Source organism: Pygocentrus nattereri, chromosome 14 (assembly GCF_015220715.1).
Source record: "Pygocentrus nattereri isolate fPygNat1 chromosome 14, fPygNat1.pri, whole genome shotgun sequence".
In the NCBI taxonomy this organism is placed as follows: Eukaryota; Metazoa; Chordata; class Actinopteri; order Characiformes; family Serrasalmidae; genus Pygocentrus; species Pygocentrus nattereri.
This window is the reverse complement of record NC_051224.1, coordinates 21,131,653-21,152,839: the sequence shown is the minus strand read 5'-3', so window position 1 is coordinate 21,152,839 and position 21,187 is coordinate 21,131,653. Positions and strand designations below refer to the sequence as shown.

General features: G+C 40.5%; 1 protein-coding gene across 1 annotated transcript; it reads right to left on the bottom strand.

The window, feature by feature from the left end:
* Positions 1 to 497: 497 nt before the first annotated feature.
* Positions 498 to 20,679, bottom strand: coro1a (coronin, actin binding protein, 1A). Its single transcript, XM_017697392.2, has 11 exons — positions 20,527 to 20,679; positions 15,967 to 16,181; positions 10,530 to 10,652; positions 8,623 to 8,752; positions 7,005 to 7,186; positions 4,360 to 4,479; positions 3,987 to 4,091; positions 2,216 to 2,361; positions 2,000 to 2,057; positions 1,517 to 1,732; positions 498 to 870 (listed from the first exon to the last, which is right to left on the bottom strand). The coding sequence occupies exons 2-11, from the start codon at positions 16,162 to 16,164 to the stop codon at positions 778 to 780; spliced, it is 1,371 nt and encodes a 456-aa protein (XP_017552881.1). The 5' UTR covers positions 16,165 to 16,181; positions 20,527 to 20,679; the 3' UTR covers positions 498 to 777.
* Between the last annotated feature and the right edge of the window lie 508 nt (positions 20,680 to 21,187).

Genomic DNA, 21,187 nt, shown 5'->3' with positions numbered 1-21,187 from the left:
GCTACCACTGGGTATTGTTATCAATAAATGGTATCACCTTCCATTCCAACATTTATCACTGCAGTTATGTAAAGCTTGGATAATTTGTAAATATGTGAAAGGCTTTATGAAGCTATTACAACTTTCAGGATTTTCATTTTTTCATAGGCACACAACTGCAAATCAGAGTACAACTAACAAAGACCTGACAAAATCCACCTAACAGCCATGCAAAAAACATTAGGCTGTGATTGGTCGTTTGGCATTTCAGTCAAATGGCCTCTTCCTGATAAGGTAAGCTGTTCTTGGCTGCATTATGGGGTTAAGAGTAGCTGCTGTTATGATTACATAGAGACTACAATACTAATTACTATTAATAAGCATGTAGTCTATTTATAGCAACCAACCTAGCAACAGTTACTACAAGAAACACATTGATGGGTGGAGTCTGGATAGATCTGTGAGTATGAGAACATGGCTGTTGTGTAATTTGAGTAATTTTGAGACATGAGGACAGATTATGTTTAAAATATTGATGATATTTATTCAGATGCTCTAACACATATATTAAAACATGTCTGCAAACAGTTGCTCATAAAAACCTCTTAGAAAATGAAATCAAATCCCTGAAGAGCAATATTTGGTTTGTATAAAGCCACAATGTCCTTCTTATCTCTTCAAAATCACTGCAGGTCTTTTTCCATCTCTCTCTCTCTCTCTATCTCTTCCTCTCCGCTCTAACCTTTAAACACTTATATGGTCATTTCACATTAGCAGTTGAGTTTGAAGCTTCAGCCATCAGTTTTTGCTCTCCAGCTCGGTCACTCGTTTAGTCAGATCTTCCACCATCTCCCTCAGCTCCTTCACTTCATTCTGCAGTGCCTGCACATCCTGGAGGGGGGGGGTTAAAGAGAAGGAAAGAAAGATAAGAAAGGAAGAGAGGACAGAAATAGTGATGGAAAAAGAGAAAGGACAGAAAGAGAGAATAAGAGAAGAGAAAAAAAAGATTAACAAAAATGAAAAGAAGGATAGAGAGAAGAAAAGACGAAAGGAATGAAAGAAAGAGTTATAGAAAAAGGAGAAAGACAGAAAGAAAGCAAGAGTAAAAGAAACAAAGAGAAGAGACAGAGAGAGAAAAGGAAAGAAAGGAAGACACAAAAGAAAAAAGAAAGGAATGAAAGAGTGATAGAAAAAGGCAAAAAAAAGGAGAGAAAGAGAGGAAAAGAAAAAGGAAAAGGAAAAGAAAGGAAAGAGAAAAAAGAGAAAGACAGAGAGAGAAAGGCAGACAGAGAGAAATAGAAAAAGAGAGAAAGGAGAGAGAGAGAGAAAAAAAAGAAAGGAATGAAAGAGTGATAGAAAAAGAGAGAAAGACAAAGAAAGGAGAGAAAAAAAGACAGAAGAAACAAGAGAAAGAAAGAGCAAGAGGTATAGAGAGTAAGTACATGTTACTGGCCCTTCGTGAGTCCAGTATAATAAACAGAGAAGTGAAGGTGAGCCTGCAGTATAATAGTGGTCTTTGAGTGTATTAAGGTCGTACCGCTCCGTTGCCGTGCCGAGGGACGCTGGAGGCTGATGTGGTCGACATGAGGCTCTTGATGACTTTGAACTCCTTGTTTTTGGTGGTGGCCACGAAGCCGTCCTTCAGGGAGATGAGGATAGGCTTTCCTTCTTTACCAGCGAACCAGTCATCAGCCTCCACCGACGGCTCAGGGCCGACAGTGTCAGGATACAGATCCTCCTGGAACAGGTCCGACTGAAACCAACAAAACACGACAGGTACAGCATCCGCTCACCAAAAAGACCTCTACTATTTCACTGAGTCATTTTATCCAGTGAAGGGCAAGATGGGTGTTTCTAATAATGTGGCCAGTCAGTCGAGGTACGAGGTAGGTGTTTCTAATAAAGTGGCCAGTAAGTGGAAGTACAAGGTAGGTGTTTCTAATAAAGTGGCCAGTGAGTGGAAATACAATGTAGGTGTTTCTAACAAAGTGGCCAGTAAACTCAGAATAAATGTGTTTACCTTTCGTGGCACTGTCATAACAATGGGCTCACACTTCCTCTCATGGAGTTTATAGAATCTGTAATTACAGAAAAGCACAGCACCCCCATGAATATACAGAAATTTCATGTTTCTTTAAAAATATGCATTTATAGATTATAGATGTGTGTGTATGTGTGTGTGTGTGTGTGTGTGTGTGTGTGTGTGCGCGCGCGTGTGTGTGTGTATGATAATTACCTGGCAATCTCACACTTGTTGACCTCCAGTCCTCTCTTGGGCATGTAGCCCATCCCCTTCTGGCTCTCCTTGCTGCTGTACATGGACAGATAGTGGACATATGGAGCCTCGTCCGTCACTTCAAAGTATCGAATGCTGCTGTCGCCCTGAAATACATGTTTATAGCATCAGACAGTCCTCAAACACAGAGTCCTGAACAAAACTAAATAAACCAACACCACACATGTCTTTACTGATCAACAGCATTTGGGGCATGGAGAGAAACTAGTCCCCCTCATTAATAAACAAGGAAGGAGCAGAGAAACTATTCAGTTTCCAGCCCTGTATCTTATATTCACTGGTTGTTAACTGAAATGTTGAACACAGCCTGACTCGTCTCTCTCTCTCTCTCTCACTCTCTCTCTCTTTGTTTGATTTAAGGGTTCTCTGCATTGTCAAAGCACTCTCCAGATTGATAGAGAACATGCTGAAGATGGTTCTATATCTAACTTTTTTGAAAAGGGTTCTATTTAGCCCCCAAAAATATTTGTATATGAAGTATTTAGTTAGATAATCAGAGAAATAGTTCACAGTAATAAAAATCTAAATTGGACACACTGCTGTGATTTTAATGTTAGAGATGCTCTATACGGCTCTCAGTGACTGTATATAGTTCAGAGGCTGTGAATATGACCCCTCTTACACAATATCATAATAACCTGCTCAAGTCTAGTGTAGTCCATGTCAGTGGTGGACAGTATCTAAGTAAATGTAATTCGTTACTGTACTTAAGTAGTTTTTTTCGTGTATCTGTACTTTACTGAAGTTTTTCCATTTTGGGCGACTTTTTACTTTCACTCCACTACATTTCAAAGTCAAATATCTTACTTTTTACTCCACTACATTTTGAGAAATCTGTCCTTCCTTTTGGCTTATATGTGTATGAAAAAAAACATAACGTCAAAAAAGGGCACAGCGTTCTTTGTTCTGAGCTTGTTTTGACCTGTTGGACATACCGACCCAGTGCAGCACACGGTTCAACGTCAGTGCAGCAGCGTAAAAGTACATACATCTACCTAAATGATGGAATTAACCCAACTTTGTGTAAATAGAGCACAATATAGAAATATATACACATATGCAGTCGTGACTGGCATGTTTCTTTTTTCCTGACTTTATACAAACACTTTTATACATCACATCACTTTTTTAGTAAATTAGTTTTGGTTAGTTTATGTTTATGAACAGAGGCCTACAGATCAACACAGTAAAGGAAACTCATTTGTGATCCTGAGTTTAAAGCCAGTTTTTATTCAACTTGTAACTAAGTTACAAATAAATCTTAAACTGAAACTTTGCTTGTTTGTAAAAGTGATTTCAGAGCCATTCGGTTCTCCCTGATGGAAACTGTTTACCTTCAGTGTTTTGTGCTTATGATCATTTTAATAGACATCAGCGTCACTAATTAATGACGTTCTATTAAAAGACTGGTTTATCAAGAGAGACACTGGAGGATTTTCACCTAAAATGAGTTCATGAAGCGAGTCTTGATATAAAAATGATAACAGGACATTACAGTCATAATTAATCTTTTAGTACTTTTACTTTTGATACTTAAGTACATTTGAAGGCAAATACTTTAGTACTTTTACTCAAGTTGAGGTCTAGAGGAAGGACTTCTACTTTTACTGGAGTAATATTTTACCTTGGGTATCTTTACTTTGACTCAAGTACATGATCTGTGTACTTCGTCCACCTCTGGCCCATGTGGACCTGTATGTGGTGACCTCACCTTTCCACACAGGTAAACGACTCCCGTGTCCGGGTCGAAGAAGGGCAGCAGGACTCCACTGCTGGTGTCCAGCTCCTGCAGGGTCAGCGGCTCATCAAAGCTTTTCTGCAAACAAGCATCAACACAATAATTTCTACATGACCATGCTGTTTATCTCAAGTCTTATTAATTATAACTTAAATGATTAGTTTAATATTACTGAATTTGCCATATTTGATGCTGTTAGCATGTCCTAAAGGCAATGCTGTGCATCCCAGTGGGCTTCATGTCATGCAAAGAACATGCATAAGATTATAGTAAAACACAGCCTCAGGTGGCTTAATGCTCTATTTAAAAGTTTAATCTGTGTATGTTGTTGTCAGGAGATGCTTACCGGATCCCAGAGCGCCACCTGTCTCTCACTCATTCGGCTGAAACCGGTGGTCAGGATCTTCCCCTCGGACACGAACACAGCCCTGACTGGCCTGGAGCCCTCATGAGGCTTATCCTTCTCCTGAAATACCACATCCGAAAAAGAACTTTACACACTGGAACAATTAACAACTCGACCAGACAAGAGCACCAAGCAGGGAGGACACAGAGACACAGCGGGACTATTTAAAACATGTGTAAATCACACAGTTAGCAGTTTTCAGATCCTCCTGTTTCATAGCTACCTCTGTGAAACTTCCCCAACTACACAAACAAACAAACAAAGTGCATCTGAGGGGGAGCAGCTGAACTCCCAGCCATTTACAGGACACTTCCGTACAAACTTCCATCTCAAAGCATTGCTATAATCTCAAAGCACCACTTTAGTCTCAAAGCATTGTTACAGTCTCAAAGCACTGTTACAATCTCAAAGCACTGCTACAGTCCCAAAGCATTGTTAGAGTCTCAAAGCACTGCTACAGTCTCAAAGCACTGTTACAGTCTCAAAGCACTGCTACAGTCCCAAAGCATTGTTAGAGTCTCAAAGCACTGCTACAGTCTCAAAGCATTGTTAGAGTCTCAAAGCACTGCTACAGTCCCAAAGCATTGTTAGAGTCTCAAAGCACTGCTACAGTCCCAAAGCACTGTTAGAGTCTCAAAGCACTGCTACAGTCTCAAAGCATTGCTACAGTCTCAAAGCACTGTTACAGTCTCAAAGCACTGCTACAGTCCCAAAGCATTGTTAGAGTCTCAAAGCACTGCTACAGTCTCAAAGCACTGCTACAGTCCCAAAGCATTGTTAGAGTCTCAAAGCACTGCTACAGTCTCAAAGCATTGTTAGAGTCTCAAAGCACTGCTACAGTCTCAAAGCAGCACTGCTACAGTCTCAAAGCACTGCAACAGTCCCAAAGCACTGTTACAGTCTGAAAGCACTGCAACAGTCCCAAAGCACTGTTACAGTCTCAAAGCATTGCTACAGTCTCAAAGCACTGTTACAGTAACAAAGCACTGCTACAGTAACAAAGCACTGCTACAGTATCAAAGCACTGTTACAGTCTCAAAGCACTGTTACAGTCTCAAAGCACTGTTACAGCCTCAAAGCATTGTTACAGTCTCAAAGCACTGCTACAGTGTCAAAGCACTGCTATAGTCTCAAAGCACTGCTACAGTCTCAAAGCACTGTTACAATCTCAAAGCACTGCAAAAGTCTGAAAGCACTGTTACAGTCTAAAAGCACCGCTACAGTCTCAAAGCATTGCTTCAGACTCAAAGCACTGCTTCAGTCTCAAAGCACGTGTAGCACAGCATTGCTACAGTCTCACAGCATTTCTGTGGTCTCAAAACAGTGCTACAGTCTCAAAGCATTGCTATAGTCTCAAAGCACTGCTACAGTCTCAAAGCATTGCTACAATCTCAAAGCACTGCTATAGTCTCAAAACACTGCTACAGTCTCAAAGCATTGCTACAATCTCAAAGCATTGCTACAGTCTCAAAGCACTGCTACAGTCTCAAAGCATTGCTACAATCTCAAAGCATTGCTACAGTCTCAAAGCACTGCTACAGTCTCAAAGCATTGCTACAATCTCAAAGTATTGCTACAGTCTCAAAGCACTGCTACAGTCTCAAAGCATTGCTACAATCTCAAAGCACTGCTAGTCTCAAAGCATTAGTTACAGTCTCAAAGCATTGCTACAGTCTCAAAGCACTGCTACAGTAACAAAGCACTGTTACAGTATCAAAGCACTGCTACAGTCTCACAGCACTGCTACAGTATCAAAGCATTGTTAGAGTCTCAAAGCACTGCTACAGTCTCAAAGCATTGCTACAGTCTCAAAGCACTGTTACAGTCTCAAAGCACTGCTACAGTCCCAAAGCATTGTTAGAGTCTCAAAGCACTGCTACAGTCTCAAAGCATTGTTAGAGTCTCAAAGCACTGCTACAGTCTCAAAGCAGCACTACAGTCTCAAAGCACTGCTACAGTCTCAAAGCAGCACTACAGTCTCAAAGCACTGCTACAGTCTCAAAGCACTGCTACAGTATCAAAGCACTATTACAGTCTCAAAGCACTATTACAGTCTCAAAGCACTATTACAGACTCAAAGCACTGCTACAGTCTCAAAGCACTGTTACAGTCTCAAAGCACTGCTACAGTATCAAAGCACTATTACAGTCTCAAAGCACTATTACAGTCTCAAAGCACTATTACTGACTCAAAGCACTGCTACAGTCTCAAAGCACTGTTACAGTCTCAAAGCACTGCTACAGTCTCAAAGCACTATTACAGTCTCAAAGTACTGCTACAGTCTCAAAACACTGTTACAGTCTCAAAGCGCTGCTACAGTCATTGTTTGCAGAAAAATGCCATAATTAAGTGTGTTCTCTGTAGAGGATGTGTTAACTTCTTTTCACTTAGAAACTCAACAGAACATGTAACTTGACCTGAGGAGGGGGTTAAACTTTTGCATACCACTGTAGCTCCAAAAAACTGGCCTATATTTAACTACAGATTGCATAAATTCGCCAAAAGTTATCGCCAATCCTTCACTAACACAGCTGTGCTCCAGCAGGACCAGGACAAGATTGAAGATGAGCAGTGAGGAGACTTACAGCGATGACGGTGCCCTTGCGGGGGTCCAACACGCGCAGTTTTTTGTCCTTGCAGGAGGTGAGGATCTGCGAGCCGTCACTGTTCCAGCAGGCGCTGTAGATGAGGTCGGTGTGCAAAGAGTCGATCCTGACCGCTGCCTCACCTCGGGCCACGTTCCACAGGATCACCACATTATCACAGCCTGCGCGGAGGGAGGGGTAGAAAGGAGGAAGAGGTTACAAAAGAGGAGAGCAGATGTGAGGCAATGCTGTGACGCTGTAATACATATTGACAGCCAGCAGAGGGCTGTCTATTTTCACTCATAACAGGTATCATTTCAGTACATGTATAGTGTGTTATTGTCACAGTTGTATGTATGCGGGGGACTACTTGATCACGTAAGGACATGGTGCAAGGCACAAGGAGAGGGACGGGGGTGTAAGTGGAAGTTTTAGAAAAGATGGCTCTATGAGGGGCGAGAACTCTGAGAACCTGGGCTGGAGTTTGAGTGGCTTCTGCTTTGAGCTAGAATGCTGGACGCGCCTTTTTGAAAGCAGAAACAGGACTGAGAGGTAGAACTGAGGAACAGGTGGCGGTGGGGTGCAAAAACTTTGTCACAGAAAACAAAAGGTTGAGATGGGAAACGTAAAGAGCGTTAGGCGTTATACTGGAAGGAGGAGGAGCTTCAGTTGAAATCCGTTTATGGCTGTTGTGTATTATGGGTTGGGGCGTGTTTGTGGTTACATGCTCACAAACGTGCCTCCATGTATACACTAGCGTGCAAGAGATCAGCTATTTTTGTTTTCATACTTTGCTCCCCTTCACCCTGTTCTTCAGTGACAATGATGTGGTGGTGGTGTGTTAGTGTGTGTTGCACTGGTTTGAGTGGATCAGACACAGCAGTGCTGCTGGAGTTTTTAAACACCTCTGTGTCACTGCAGGACTGAGAATAGCCCACCAACCAAAAATATCCAGGCAACAGCGTCCTGTGGGTAGCGTCCTGTGACCATTGATGAAGAACTAGAGGATGACCAACTGTGCAGCAGCAGATGAGCTGTCGTCTCTGACTTTACATCTACAAGGTGGACTGACAAGGTAGGAGTGTCTAATAGAGTGGACAGTGAGTGGACACATTGTTTAAAAACTCCAGCAGCACTGCTGTGTCTGATCCACTCAGACCAGCACAACACACCACCACCACGTCAGTGTTACTGCAGTGCTGAGAATGATCCACCAACCAAATAGTACCTGCTCTGTGAGGACACATGGGGGTCCTGACCACTGAAGAACAGGGTAGAAGGGGGCTAATAAAGTATCAGAGAAACAGACGGACTACAGTCTGTAACTGTAGAATTACAAAGTGCACCTATACAGTAAGTGGAGCTGATAAAACAGAGTGTAAAAGTATGAGAATATAATAGTAGCAAAATACCAAAAAACATGTTTAGTGTTTATTTTACTCAATATTTGATTCTTTATGAGCATTTTTGTCTAATGAGCTTAAATCTCTGAAATTCATCATATTATAATCATTTTAGGTAATTATTGGTAACCAAATTGGTTTTATATCAATGAAAACAACGACTGTGTGTGTGTGTGTGTGTGTGTGTGTGTGTGTTTACCTGTGTGTGTGTTTACCTGCACTCATGAGGACGTTATGTGCTGTGGGGTGCCAGCTGAGGATGCCCACACGCTTGGAGTGACCATCCAGCTTCACTACAGGGTCCTTCAGGGGCTGCGTCAGACCACCCTCAGGAATCTCCCAGATCTAACACACACACAGACACATAAATAAACAGCGGTACATGACACAAGTCAGAGAAATGTCAGTTCTACTAAACGTTGAGGACCTGCTGTGTCCGCTTAACAGAGCTGTAGTACAATAATTACATATAGTTAGTTCTGACCACACAATCTAACTGTTACTAATTCCATTATTTTTGCATATACAGAAACAGAAAATGGAAACACTGTTTTGCAGAACTGTAGTATAAAAGCAACAGAACACTGTTATCATGAATGACATCACTGCTGTGACTGGGTCGCAGGAACAAGGGCGAGTATTGCATTCATGATAACATGATCTCCAGTATCCTATTGCTTAAAAGCGTTTATGCGTTAAATGGTCAGACATTGAATATCATCAGTGCGCAAAAAGTATCTCTAGTATCTCTAGTTTTGTCAATATTTGTTTTCACATATTATTTAAACAGCTGTGATCTGCATTGCGTAAAATCTTCATGATGAATGGACCAATAGAAATGCTCCAAAGCCCCTGTGAACATCGATTCAAATGTTTACAATTTTGGTTGGTAGATGTGCTGCAGATTAAATGTTTAACAGTATTATATCCAAGAAGAATATTGCAGCTGTCGGAGCAAAACCTTGTATCTCCAAAAAGAGAACTTTACAGGAGAAGGAAAAAACCTACTTCAATTTCAATGCAAGTCAATGGAACCAGACATATGTCCAAGCAAATATGGGCTGTTTCTGTTGGTTCATTCATTATGGAATTTTCACACAATGTAAAGGGAAACATACATTTCTTTTAAACATTTATGTTAAAAACTGAAAAATGACAAAAATTAATGAGGTTTTGTTCCGACCCAATTTAAGAAAAGATAAATGCTCCAAAACCCACTGTGTGGATGTGTCAGAATAAATAATGACTGACAGTGGCATCTCCCTGGCAACACGAACAACCCAGTATGGTTCAGCCCTATCATGCCCAGTATGATTTTGAGTGACAAGAGCGCCGCCTCAGGAAGACAGACCATTTCACTCTTCTCAGCTGGTCTCTGAATGGTACAACACGCAAAAAAGTGAACAAGCCATCTGATGGTGATTTTAGAGACCTAACTTTTGCAGCTATTTTGCAGCTGCGCTCGTTGTATGACGTAGGTAGATATTTGAGCACTAATGTTATATCTGTAAACTATAGCTAGCCAACTGCTGGACTGTGTTTGTGCTCCTGTTATGAGTGGACACTGTAATGTGGGAAACTTCTCATGTGCATAAATGCTTTTAAAGTTAAAAGCATAAACTTCATCTCCTCTCAGATAGAAGATCAATCAGATAGAAGCTGTATTCTGAATGGCCTCAATCAGACTAGTCTATTCTGATTGTAGATGTATTCTATTCCAATTGAGCTATTAATCAGATTATTAATGGATTATCAGGTTAAATGTAAACATGGCTAATGAGCTGTCAGGGGCTTTAAGATTGTTTTTGCCTTCTACTCTGAAGTTACTCTTTTGAGATACATGCTTTTCTTTAGACAGAGATGATATGTTCATACTCTCAAAGCTGTAGAAATAAACCCTTAGAAGTCACCAGCCATAATAAAATCATATAATTCTAATCATATAACACAGTTATAGCTCTTTGAAATTGTGCACTTTAAATTGAAGACTGAAAAGGAAGTAGCCATGTGGTCAATGCCCAGCTCTATGGTCACTAGTATATGTGCTTGAGTAATTAATGCTGTAATTAACTGAGGGTCACTGCTAGCACATGGCACAAAGTCACAGGTCAGTTCCTCTCACCATGACACTGCAGTCTTCAGAGCCGCTGGCGATGATGTTGTCGTTGTGCGGACACCACTCGATGTCCAGCACGGGTCCAGTGTGGCCGCAGACGTTGGGATAGGACATATCGATACGGCCGGTCTGGAGGGAGACAAGGAGAGATTAAGGTCAGCAGGAGGATGATGGGTATTTCTGTGTTTCCACTTAAGGTTCACACTGAGTCTGACTTTAATGGACCAAAATAGTCAACATCAACAAACACACACACAGACACACACACAAACACACACATATATATTAAAGCTTCAGAGAGAGAGGGAAGGGGAGGGGAGAGAGAAAGTGAGAGCAAGGAAAGAGGGAGAGAGAAAAATAGTGAAATAGAGAAAGGAAAGAGAGAAAGAGATAAGACATGGAGAGGGAGCGAGTGAGAGAGGGCAAGAGAGAGAGAGAGAGAGAGAGAGAGGGAAAGAGAGTGAAAGACCGAAATAGAGAGAGAAAAGAAAGAGAGAGAGAGAGAGAGAGAGAGAGAGAGAGAGGGAAAGAGAGAGAAAGAATGAAAGAGAGAGAGAAAGGTAAAAGAGACAGAAAGAGATGGACAGAAAAATAATAAAGTAGAAAAGGAGAGAGAGCGATAGAGAGAGAAAGAGAGGGAGAGAGAGAGAGAGATGGAGAGAGGGAGAGAGGGTGAGACAGAAACACAGGAAGAGAAAGTGAGAGAGTGACAGGGAGAGAGTTAGAGAGAGAGAAACAGAACATATGAGAGAAACTCTGTCAGCTGATATCAATTTTACAGCTATGCTTCCAATTACTTTTAATGGAAACTAACTGTGTTAGAGACAACAGCGCAGACAGCAGACAGTTCCCATCTTGATAGGAGAGCGCGAGATAGATACAGAGAGAGAGAAAGAGAGAAAGAGAGAGAGAGAGCACTGAGCTCTGACCTGAGCCTGTGCAGATATTCTTCAGGCCTTCAGAATTAAGAGCAGGAAACCCATTACTACTACAGCTAACACAACCCACAATACTCTCTAGTACAGAGGCCCAAATCAGGTCCAAATCATGTTTAAAATGTAAATGATTATATATTTCAAGTGCTGCTACTTTTATAGTCCACTAAAGCTCCTTCTGCTTCACTTCTCCAGCTTTAATGTCATGCTTGCTTCAAGCACACAAATCCGCTCGACCTAAAGTATCAGCAATAAGTTGGGCTCTCATGATTACTCAAGTAAGTTAAATTACAGGATTAAAAAAATAAGATTAAGAATGAGGCCAAGAGTGCCTTTCCTTTGTGGCTCAGAGCCTAGCTGATTGAGCAACACTACACTTCAGGTTCAGAGCTTCCCAGGCTGGCTGACTAAGTGATGCTACATCTCAGCTTCTGCGCACATTTTATCAGCTCCACTTACTATACAGGGCCCCTTTTTGTAGCTCTACAATTACAGACTGTAGTCCGTCTGTTTCTCTGATACTTTGTTAGTCCCCTTTTACCCTGTTCTTCAGTGGTCAGGACCCCCATGGACCCTCACAGAGCAGGTACTATTTGGGTGGTGGATCATTCTCAGCACTGCAGTAACACTGACTTGATGGTCGTGTGTTAGTGTGTGTTGTGCTGGTCTGAGTGGATCAGACACAACAGGAGGCAATCATAATGTTATGCCTGATCGGTGTAAATTAAACCTATTATTAATTGGAGCAATTGCCATGTTAAAGCATGTTTGGTTTGGCTAAAGGCTAAATAACCAGAAGTTTTGAAATAAGAGTCAATACTAAATGATAGAGAGCTTACACTAGTCATGATATGACACCATGTGTCTTCCTTCTCTTTTCCTATTGTTTTATCTCTGTATCTCGCTCTCTCTCTACGTTCTTGGGCAATGTGATATTGTTTGTTCTCTAACATGCTGTTTCTCACCACACGGCTCACAGAGAACTTCCTCAATGCACAACCCGAGCGGGCTTGACGCAAAATTCTTGCGTTCTTTGGCAAACAATGGCTTCCATTCAGAAATGCCCAGAGTGTGAGATGCAGAGTGAGTGTAAGATGACAGGACATCCATTCATTCTCAAATAAACATCCCAAAGGAGAGAGACAGAGCGATAAACTGGGTCAGAAAGAGAGAGACAGAGAGAAAAAGAAACATTCAATAATTAAGAGAAGTAGGAATCTAACGGACGGAGAAGCGGCTTAGAAAATGGATGGATGGATGGATGGAATCTAAGTGTAACTGAACAGTAAATACATGGAAAACAACCAGAGCAGGGTATAAATATCTGGAGACTTTTTACACCTTCATAGTCTCTTTGGGCCTTTGAAATGCCCAGCATGAGCCAACAAGCATGAACACAGTGAAAAAGGAAGTTTACTTTAGCTGAAAGTCTGACCACGCCCAAACGCAGAGCTAATGAAAACCAGAGTAACAAGCATCGATGTAATTGTTGATCATACATTTCATTGGATATCAGTGATTGGCTCGTGCCACTCAAAGCACAGCATGAAGTCATTTGAGCCACTTTATCTGCTGAATCAACTCTACTTTTGGCAAAAGCTGCATTGATGCAACACGTGTTATTCATGTGGAAATAATTCATACATTTGAATTGAGCCAATCAAATGCATTGCCATATTTTTCATTGCCTTAATGTCAGCTGGCTTCAGGCTGCTGAAAGCTGAAGCCAAGACTGAATGGAAAGAAAGATTCAGAAGACAAAGTAATCACCATTCAATCACCACTCCAAACAGCCAATCACCAACTAATCAATACTTAAATCAATTCTCAATCACTACTCAAACCAATTAAACACCAATCACCACTCAAACAATCAATAATCAATTAATCAACACTAACACGAATTGCCAATCACCACTTAAATCCATCACCATTCAATCACCATTCAACCAATCACCAATGAATCAACATTAACATCAATTGCCAAGCACCACTTAAACCAATGAATCCCGAATTAATCACCACTTAAATCCATCACCAGTCAATCACCACTCAACCAATGAATCACCACTAACATCAAGTGTCAATCACCACTGAAACCAATTAATTACCAGTCAGACCAATCCACAATTAATCCCCAATCAAAGCAATCAATCAGCCTCAGCGCAGCAGATACTCTGGGTCTTTGTCTTTAATAAATATGTAATAAAATATAACAACAATGTAAGACATTTATAGTTGCGATGTAAGTCTGTGATCTTACAAATATTTGATTTTACTTAATGGAATTTGATTATTTCGGACCAATTGAGAATTACAGTCATGTGCAAATGTTTGAGCACACCCTGGACAAATGACATTTGGTTGATTTTCTTAAAAGTAAGTTAACACGTCCTGCACAGAGAAAACACCTGCAAATGGCATGAAACAAAACCAATAACACTAACATGTCCCATAACTTGTTTTATTTTTCCCAGCATGTTAAAAATTCAAGAAACATTAATTGTGCAGTAAGATGTGCAGAATGTTCTGTGTAGAGCATACGTTCACTTATTTTCATGGAATTCGGCCAACTTTTGCACAAATCTGAACATTTAGAAACACACTCCATGCACACGTGACTGGAGGAACTATTTAATCAGTACTAGGAAAGCTGTCTGGTTGAAAGTAGCCTGGGAGTTTAATTTTGGCTGAAAAATGATTGAATGCCTTTCTGTGTTCATGCTGTTAAATACAAATCAGTGCATCACCTGACGTTTGAATAGCACTGCGATACGATTCATCAGGGCTCTAAATGACTTAAAAAGGTAAAGCTGAGCCCTGATGAGTATCAGGCAGTGATAGAGTTCAGTGAGTTTATATGAACGGCACTGTGACAGGCAGCTGTCCCTCACACTCAATCTGCAAACTGTCACCACATCCTGTGCAGACGGCTGAAAGCGAAGCTGTCCAAATAAGGCAAAAAGAGCGCACGAAGCGAGAGAGCAGCACAGAGAAAGACGAGTGAGAGATGATGACGCAGGGACGAGAAAAACTCACCTCAAACTTCCACATTCAGCAAAACACACTCAGCGCGCTCTTTTTAAATTTAAACGCTCTCAAACACACAGGTGAAGACAAACCCGCACTCACACGCCTGCTTTACTACACACCATTTCTGTATCATTGGCGTTTCCTTTGTTTTTTTAAAGGGCCCAAATCATGGAAAACCTATTTTTTTTAAATAAAAGTTTGATGTAGAATCAAAAGGTTGTAAAGGTTTCAAAATGTGACATTCAGTTCTCATTCTATACAGTCCTTATATGGAAATTATGCTGAAAGTTGCTGCAAAAAGAGGCTGTTTTACATTTTTCATTTTTGTGATGTCATGAAAGCCAGTGCATTTACATATAAGCGCCTATCCATTTTACTCTAATTCAGTCCGGTCCACTCATGCCGAAGTTATGAGGTGTTTCAGCTTTTAGAAAGAGGCACAATACAGGACAGCCAATCAGAGCCAAGCTCATTTATATGTCTCAGCTTTAAAGGCAGAGTAACAAAAACAACCTGAGATAAAGAGAGTTTGGGCATGTAAAAATAAACTATGGCTGTTTCTAATGTATATATATATATATATATATATATATATATATATAATGTCATAACTGAACCTCAGGGAGAAAAATGAACAGGATATAAATGAATAGGCCCTTTAAACTTGTACATCAAGCATCTTCATAACACCCCATATCATTCATAATACTGCATTTGTCGTTTAATATGATATGATATTTATGTTGTCAATTACAGCTGTGTTTTTAGGGCTTGTGGGAACCCTTTAAAATCATTTTAGAAAGGGCATTGATTAGTAATGTGTCCAAATATCTGACTGTAAAACAAATCTCTTTTTAATATTCGTAGACCATTTGTTTGTGTAGCAGGTCTCTTTTCTCCTTCCTTTGAAGAGGGAATGAGGGAGTGTGTGGGAGTTCCTGTATTTTCTTTTTTCTTTCTCTTTGTCACATATATTCTTTCTTTTCATGCTCTACATATTAAAACTGTAACATTTTCAGTAGCCACTATAAATTATTCAGTATCTTCTATGAATTCTTCAAAATCTACTATGAATTATTCAGTATCTACTATGAAATAATCATATGTACTACAAATGATTCAGCATCTACCAAGAATTATTCAGAAGCTACTGTGATTTATTCAGTATCTTTTATGAATAATTCAGTATCTATTATGAATCTAATATGTAAGGTGTGTTACAGAGAAAACACAAAACCTGTGATGCACAACTAGAATAGAGAATCGCTGCATGTAACACCTGAACCTCCGAAGCTCCAGGCTTATTTTTCACTTATTTCTCTCAAAACGTGCTATTCAGCAAAATCTATAAAACCACCATGATCTTTCAGTTCTGTAGCTCTGAGAGTGAGAAGCTGACGTGCAGATCTTCATACAGACCCTTAGAGAGAAATGAAAATTCTCTTTAGGAAGTGTTTGTTGGGGTCAGCGGTCACCTTGCTGAGCGGCAGGACGATGAAGGCTCCTCCTCCGCTGGCTTCCACGATCATGGCGACGAATTTGGGATTAACAGAGCAGAAGTTGCTGTCCCAAGTCATCTGGGAGATCCTGATGTCATCATAGCACTGGTCAGCCTTAACCGCCTGACCGAAGACATGACGGAACTTACTGGTCCTGACCACCTTCCTGGACATGATGACCTGCAGGGGGTCTGGGGGAGAGAGAGAGAGAGAGAGAGAGAGAGAGAGAGAGAGAGAGACAGAGAGAGAGAGAGAGAGAGAGAGAGAGAGAGAGAGAGAGAGAGAGAGAGAGAGAGAGAGAGAGAGAGTGCAAGAGTCATCAGTAATGCACAAATTGTCTGAAGAGAATACCTCCAAAATGCTTTAAACACTTTTTAAAAGAAAGAAGCGAAATATCTGGAATTATTACTTTATTATTTATGATTTAATTATGGTTAAAAAAAATATTTAATTAATTTTCTTATTATATTAATTAAATGCACAGAGTATTTAGAGCTGATTTATGAAGACATTTTCTGCTCTGTTTAACAGCGTGAACACCCATGTTACACAGGAAATGGCTTAAAAAGGAAGTGTATCGCTTAAGATGGCATCAAGCTAACCCATGAGAAAGAGAGACAGAGAGACAAAGAGAGAGAGAGAGAGAGAGAGAGAGAGAGAGAGAGATATGAATGCTGTGCAGCAGGCATAGGCAAATATAGAGTTTTCGCTCATATCTGAAACTCCTAATAGGCTATTTTAAGCACACAAACTTGCTGATATTTCTACAGATATGATGAGTAATTTTAAAAGAGGGTGTGATACGGCTACTACATATTAATATATACTATAAAACTCTAGTACTGAACTAAAGTAACAAATTACTAAACGTTCTAGTATTAAGCATGATAAATTAACTATAAGTTCATGTGTAATAAAAGTACTCTAAGTATTAATACTAATGTACTGTAAAGATCTGTAAGTGCTAGTCCTGAAGTACTAAACACTCTAGTACTAAAAGTACTTTAATCCTAGTAATACTTTAAGAAAAGTATTGTACACATTTTCCAGGTTCAAGTACTACAAAAGTACTCTAAACACTAGCATCAAAGTACCATAAAAGTGCTACATGGTGTGGCATTAAAGTGCTCTAAAATACTGTAAGTTCTAATACTGAAGTACTACACAATTGCCACAAATGTAGTGTAAGTTCTAGTACTGAACACTAATACTGAACACATTAATACTAGTACTGAAGTAGTAGTCCAAGTACAAGAACTTATACTATCTTTTCAGGACTAGCAGTTACATAGTACCTTAATAGAAGTACTTGGGCTGCTTTTATAGTACATTAATACTAGTACTGAAGTACTATACAATGACTATAAATGTTGTGTAAGTTCTACTACTAAAGTGCTATAGATTTTACTTAATGGAAATAATCTAAAGTACTGTAAGTACTAATACTGAAGTACTACACAATTGCCACAAATGTAGTGTAAGTTCTAGTACTGAACACTAAAACAGCATTCCAAGTACAAGAACTTATACTATCTTTTCAGGACTAGCAGTTACATAGTACCTTAATAGAAGTACTTGGGCTGCTTTTATAGTACATTAATACTAGTACTGAAGTACTATACAATTACTATAAATGTTGTGTAAGTTCTACTACTAAAGTGCTATAAAAGCACTCCTAGAAGTACTAGAACGTATGTCACCTTAACAGGACTAGCACTTATAGCAGTTATATAGTACATTAATACAAGTATTTTGGTTGCTTTTACAGTACATGAATATGAGTACTGAAGTACCATACAATTACTACAAATGTCATGTTTTTGTACTAAAATACTATAAAGGCATTCCAAGTACTACAACTTATGGTACATTATAGCCCTTTTAGCAGTTATTATAGTACATTAGTACTAGCACTTGGAGTCCTTTGACAGTACATTAATACTAGCACTAAAGTATTATATAATTACTATAAATGTTGTGTAAGTTCTAGTACTAGTATTAATGTACTATATAACTAAGTGCTAGTCCTGTAAAGGTACTATAAGTTCTAGTACTGGTATATATATAACCGTTCTAAGTGCTAGTCCTGTGGGTACTATAAAAGTTCAGGTACTACAAAAGTCCTACAAATTCTAGTACTAAAGCGGTATTAAAGTACTATAAGTCCACGCACTAAAGTACTGTAAAAGCACCATTAGGTCAAATATTATGAAGTACTCTGAGAGCTAATACTGATGCACTGAAAGTGCTCTAAATTTTTGTCCTAATGTACTGTAAAAGTACTATAAATTCTAGTACTAAAGTAGTGTAAACATACTAGTTCTAGTATTAAAGTTTTATTCAAGTACTATAAATGCTGGTAGCAAAATACTAATACACAGTATAAAAACTGAGAATTTGTGAAGATTTGGCTTTTTCTTTAGAGCCTGTTTGGTCTATTTAAGCCAGCCTTCACTCACACAGATTCAGCCTGCTGGTCGTGACCATATGAGACAAACTGTTCAGGCTGTAAGCACAGAAATAGAGGAAGGAAAGAGAAAGAGGATGCTAGAACAAGAGCAGCCGGCTGGAGAAGCTTCGCATCCACCTCCGTTCCTCAATATGTGCTTCTGTAGAACTGCTAGTGTGCAGGGTATGAGTTTGGGCCTAACCACATCCACCTGATCCGGTTTATCAAAGTCTTAAAGAGTATCTAAATACTAGAAACAGTGCACAGCTTACTGTGTACATCACTTCCTCGTTAAAACACACATCAACAGTGGTTATTTGACATAAACCAACTGAAAGATAAAACTGTGGAGTTTTTTTGTTTATTCATCTAGAAATCACAGAAATATCTGAATCAATTCATCTCAATGTTGTGTTTCTTCCCTACAGGGCCCACCCTTAACCTCTGCCTCGACCTCAACCTCATGCCAACAAAACAAAGATGTTTTCATCATAAAGTCCTCACAAAGAGTTGACCACACACTGATCCCACCCATGACTTTATCTTTAAGCCATTTCACCTCTGTCGTTCCTCCAGAGAAGCAGGTCTAGTCAACTTCATCCTCTTATAATCAGCTATTTTAAAGGCAGTGGCACTATGGTGGGCTTCTGGGAGGCTGCAGGAAGAAACACCACTCATATGAGGTGTGATGAGGGCGCGTGAGCTCTAGCGGAGGAGTCACTGCACACTTCAGTTACACCACATCCTACTGAGCAAACACCATAGCCAACTAGTCTCACAGCTCTTTCCTCTCTCGGCCTAACGTTACAAATGCTGCTGCCGCTGTTGCTCAGCACTTCGACAGCGATTAAAGTGGAAAAAGTGGAAATTCCACCAATTTTTCTATATGAATCTCTGCATAACTCAATTAACGAGACAATGGTTTGGTGTGAAATGGTTCATGGTGGGAGACTCAGATTTCCTTACAGTGGTGGTGATAGGAACCAGGGGTCACCATGTCTACATCACAAATGCAGCCATCCAAAACTATCCAAACTTTAGTGTCCAAAACGACCAGTGACTCTTGAATGTTGAAAAATAGCATAAACCTGAAAGAATAAATTATAGAAATGAGTTTTTTGGGAGGTATAACAAGCTGCATGCACATCTGCACCAAAAACAGTTAAAAAAAACTCATTTGAGGCTGAAAGCATGTCTTGAACCTCTCCTAAAACAATGCTTCAGGTGTCAGTCATATGCATGAGCAACCATTTCCTGTACTGTCTCTGCGAGGGAGCTGAACTCTTAAAACGTCTGGTCCCAAACACCACCACTGTGAACAAGTCACCCTCTAGAACGGCACCAAACACCCTGAACGGCCTTCCATTTCCACCACTTAACAATGCAGAAATGTTTGGAATATGGGTGGAACTGCGCTTTAAAGGGGGTTTCAATGCCGAAAAACCACAAAAATCAAGAGTGGACTGAAATGATAAAAGCCCCAGGGAAAAGCAGACTTTTATTTTGTATTGCTGAGTCTGTGTACATAGGCTAATCAGAGCTCTGCATATACACGCTATCAAACACTGAACTGAGTCCTGACCTCTGAAGGGGAAGTTCAGCAGCATTTCAAAAACTTTTTGTGTTTGTGTGGCAGCGAACGTAACACAGTGCATGCACCCAAAAAAAACCTGCGGCCAGAAAATGTGCCAGAGAACAAAAGCATGCAGTTTCTATTCTGAAGGAGCTGCTGCAGGAAAGATGAGCTGCACAACGCGCAGCACACCTACTTCCTCAAATCTCCAACCGCCCTGCGCGCTGCTCCAGCCTCACTCACTGAGAGAGAGACAGAGAGAGAGAGACAGAGAGAGAGAGAGAGAGAGAGAGAGCACAGTGGGCTGCTGGGTGTAAAAACATCCCCACAGCAGCAGAGAATTAAATGCGCATGGCCAAAGTAAAGGTGCTGAAATGATGCGCAATGGTGCGCATTTTTGCGCACTGCAGGCTGCGAGCACCAGGTTCAAGCGTTAAAGTGAAATGTGTGAAAAGAGAGAGAGAGAGAGAGAGAGAGAGGGAGAGAGAGAGAGAGAGAGAGAGAGAGAGGGTACCTGGAGACTAAGGCGGGCGGAGGGAAGGCTGAGCTGGACTTCGGCTCTGGCTCGAGCGCGGCTGGCTGGCTGGCTGGCTGGAGGGAGGAAGAGAGAAGTGGCTGCGAGCCGGCAGTGCCGGAGTTTGTGTTTAAATCATAGAGGAAGTGAAAGTTTGAGATGCGGATGAAAAAAGGGAGGCGTCTCTTGCTACTCTTCTTTTCCTTTTAAAGAGCGTCGAGGCGCTCGCGACAGCAAATGACAAGACGACTTGAGGAGTCCTCTGGTCCGCGTCCTCGTGCCGTGTGACGTGGACGACGAAAAGGCGCGCGCTGCTTTTGCATTTGTGCGCTGGGAGGCTCATGTGCCCATGATCAGGGTGAACATGCTGATCTGTTCTATAGAAACCTAAGAGTCAGACTTGTTCACAGTGGAGGTGATAGGATCCAGACATCCACCTCTAAAAGCTCCACCAGAGAAGTGGTTTTGAATGCAGTGAGACAGTTTTATGATAAGTTGTTCTTTTTAGGCCTAAAGTGCATTTCCTTGCGTGGACATGTGCACGTGTAGAGGTAAAACAGTTCCCAAATAAAACTTACGTTTCCAGATTTATCACTATTTAACCATCATCAACATTACATATAAACCTCTGAAGACTTGTGTCGGTTCCCTGATGGTTTTC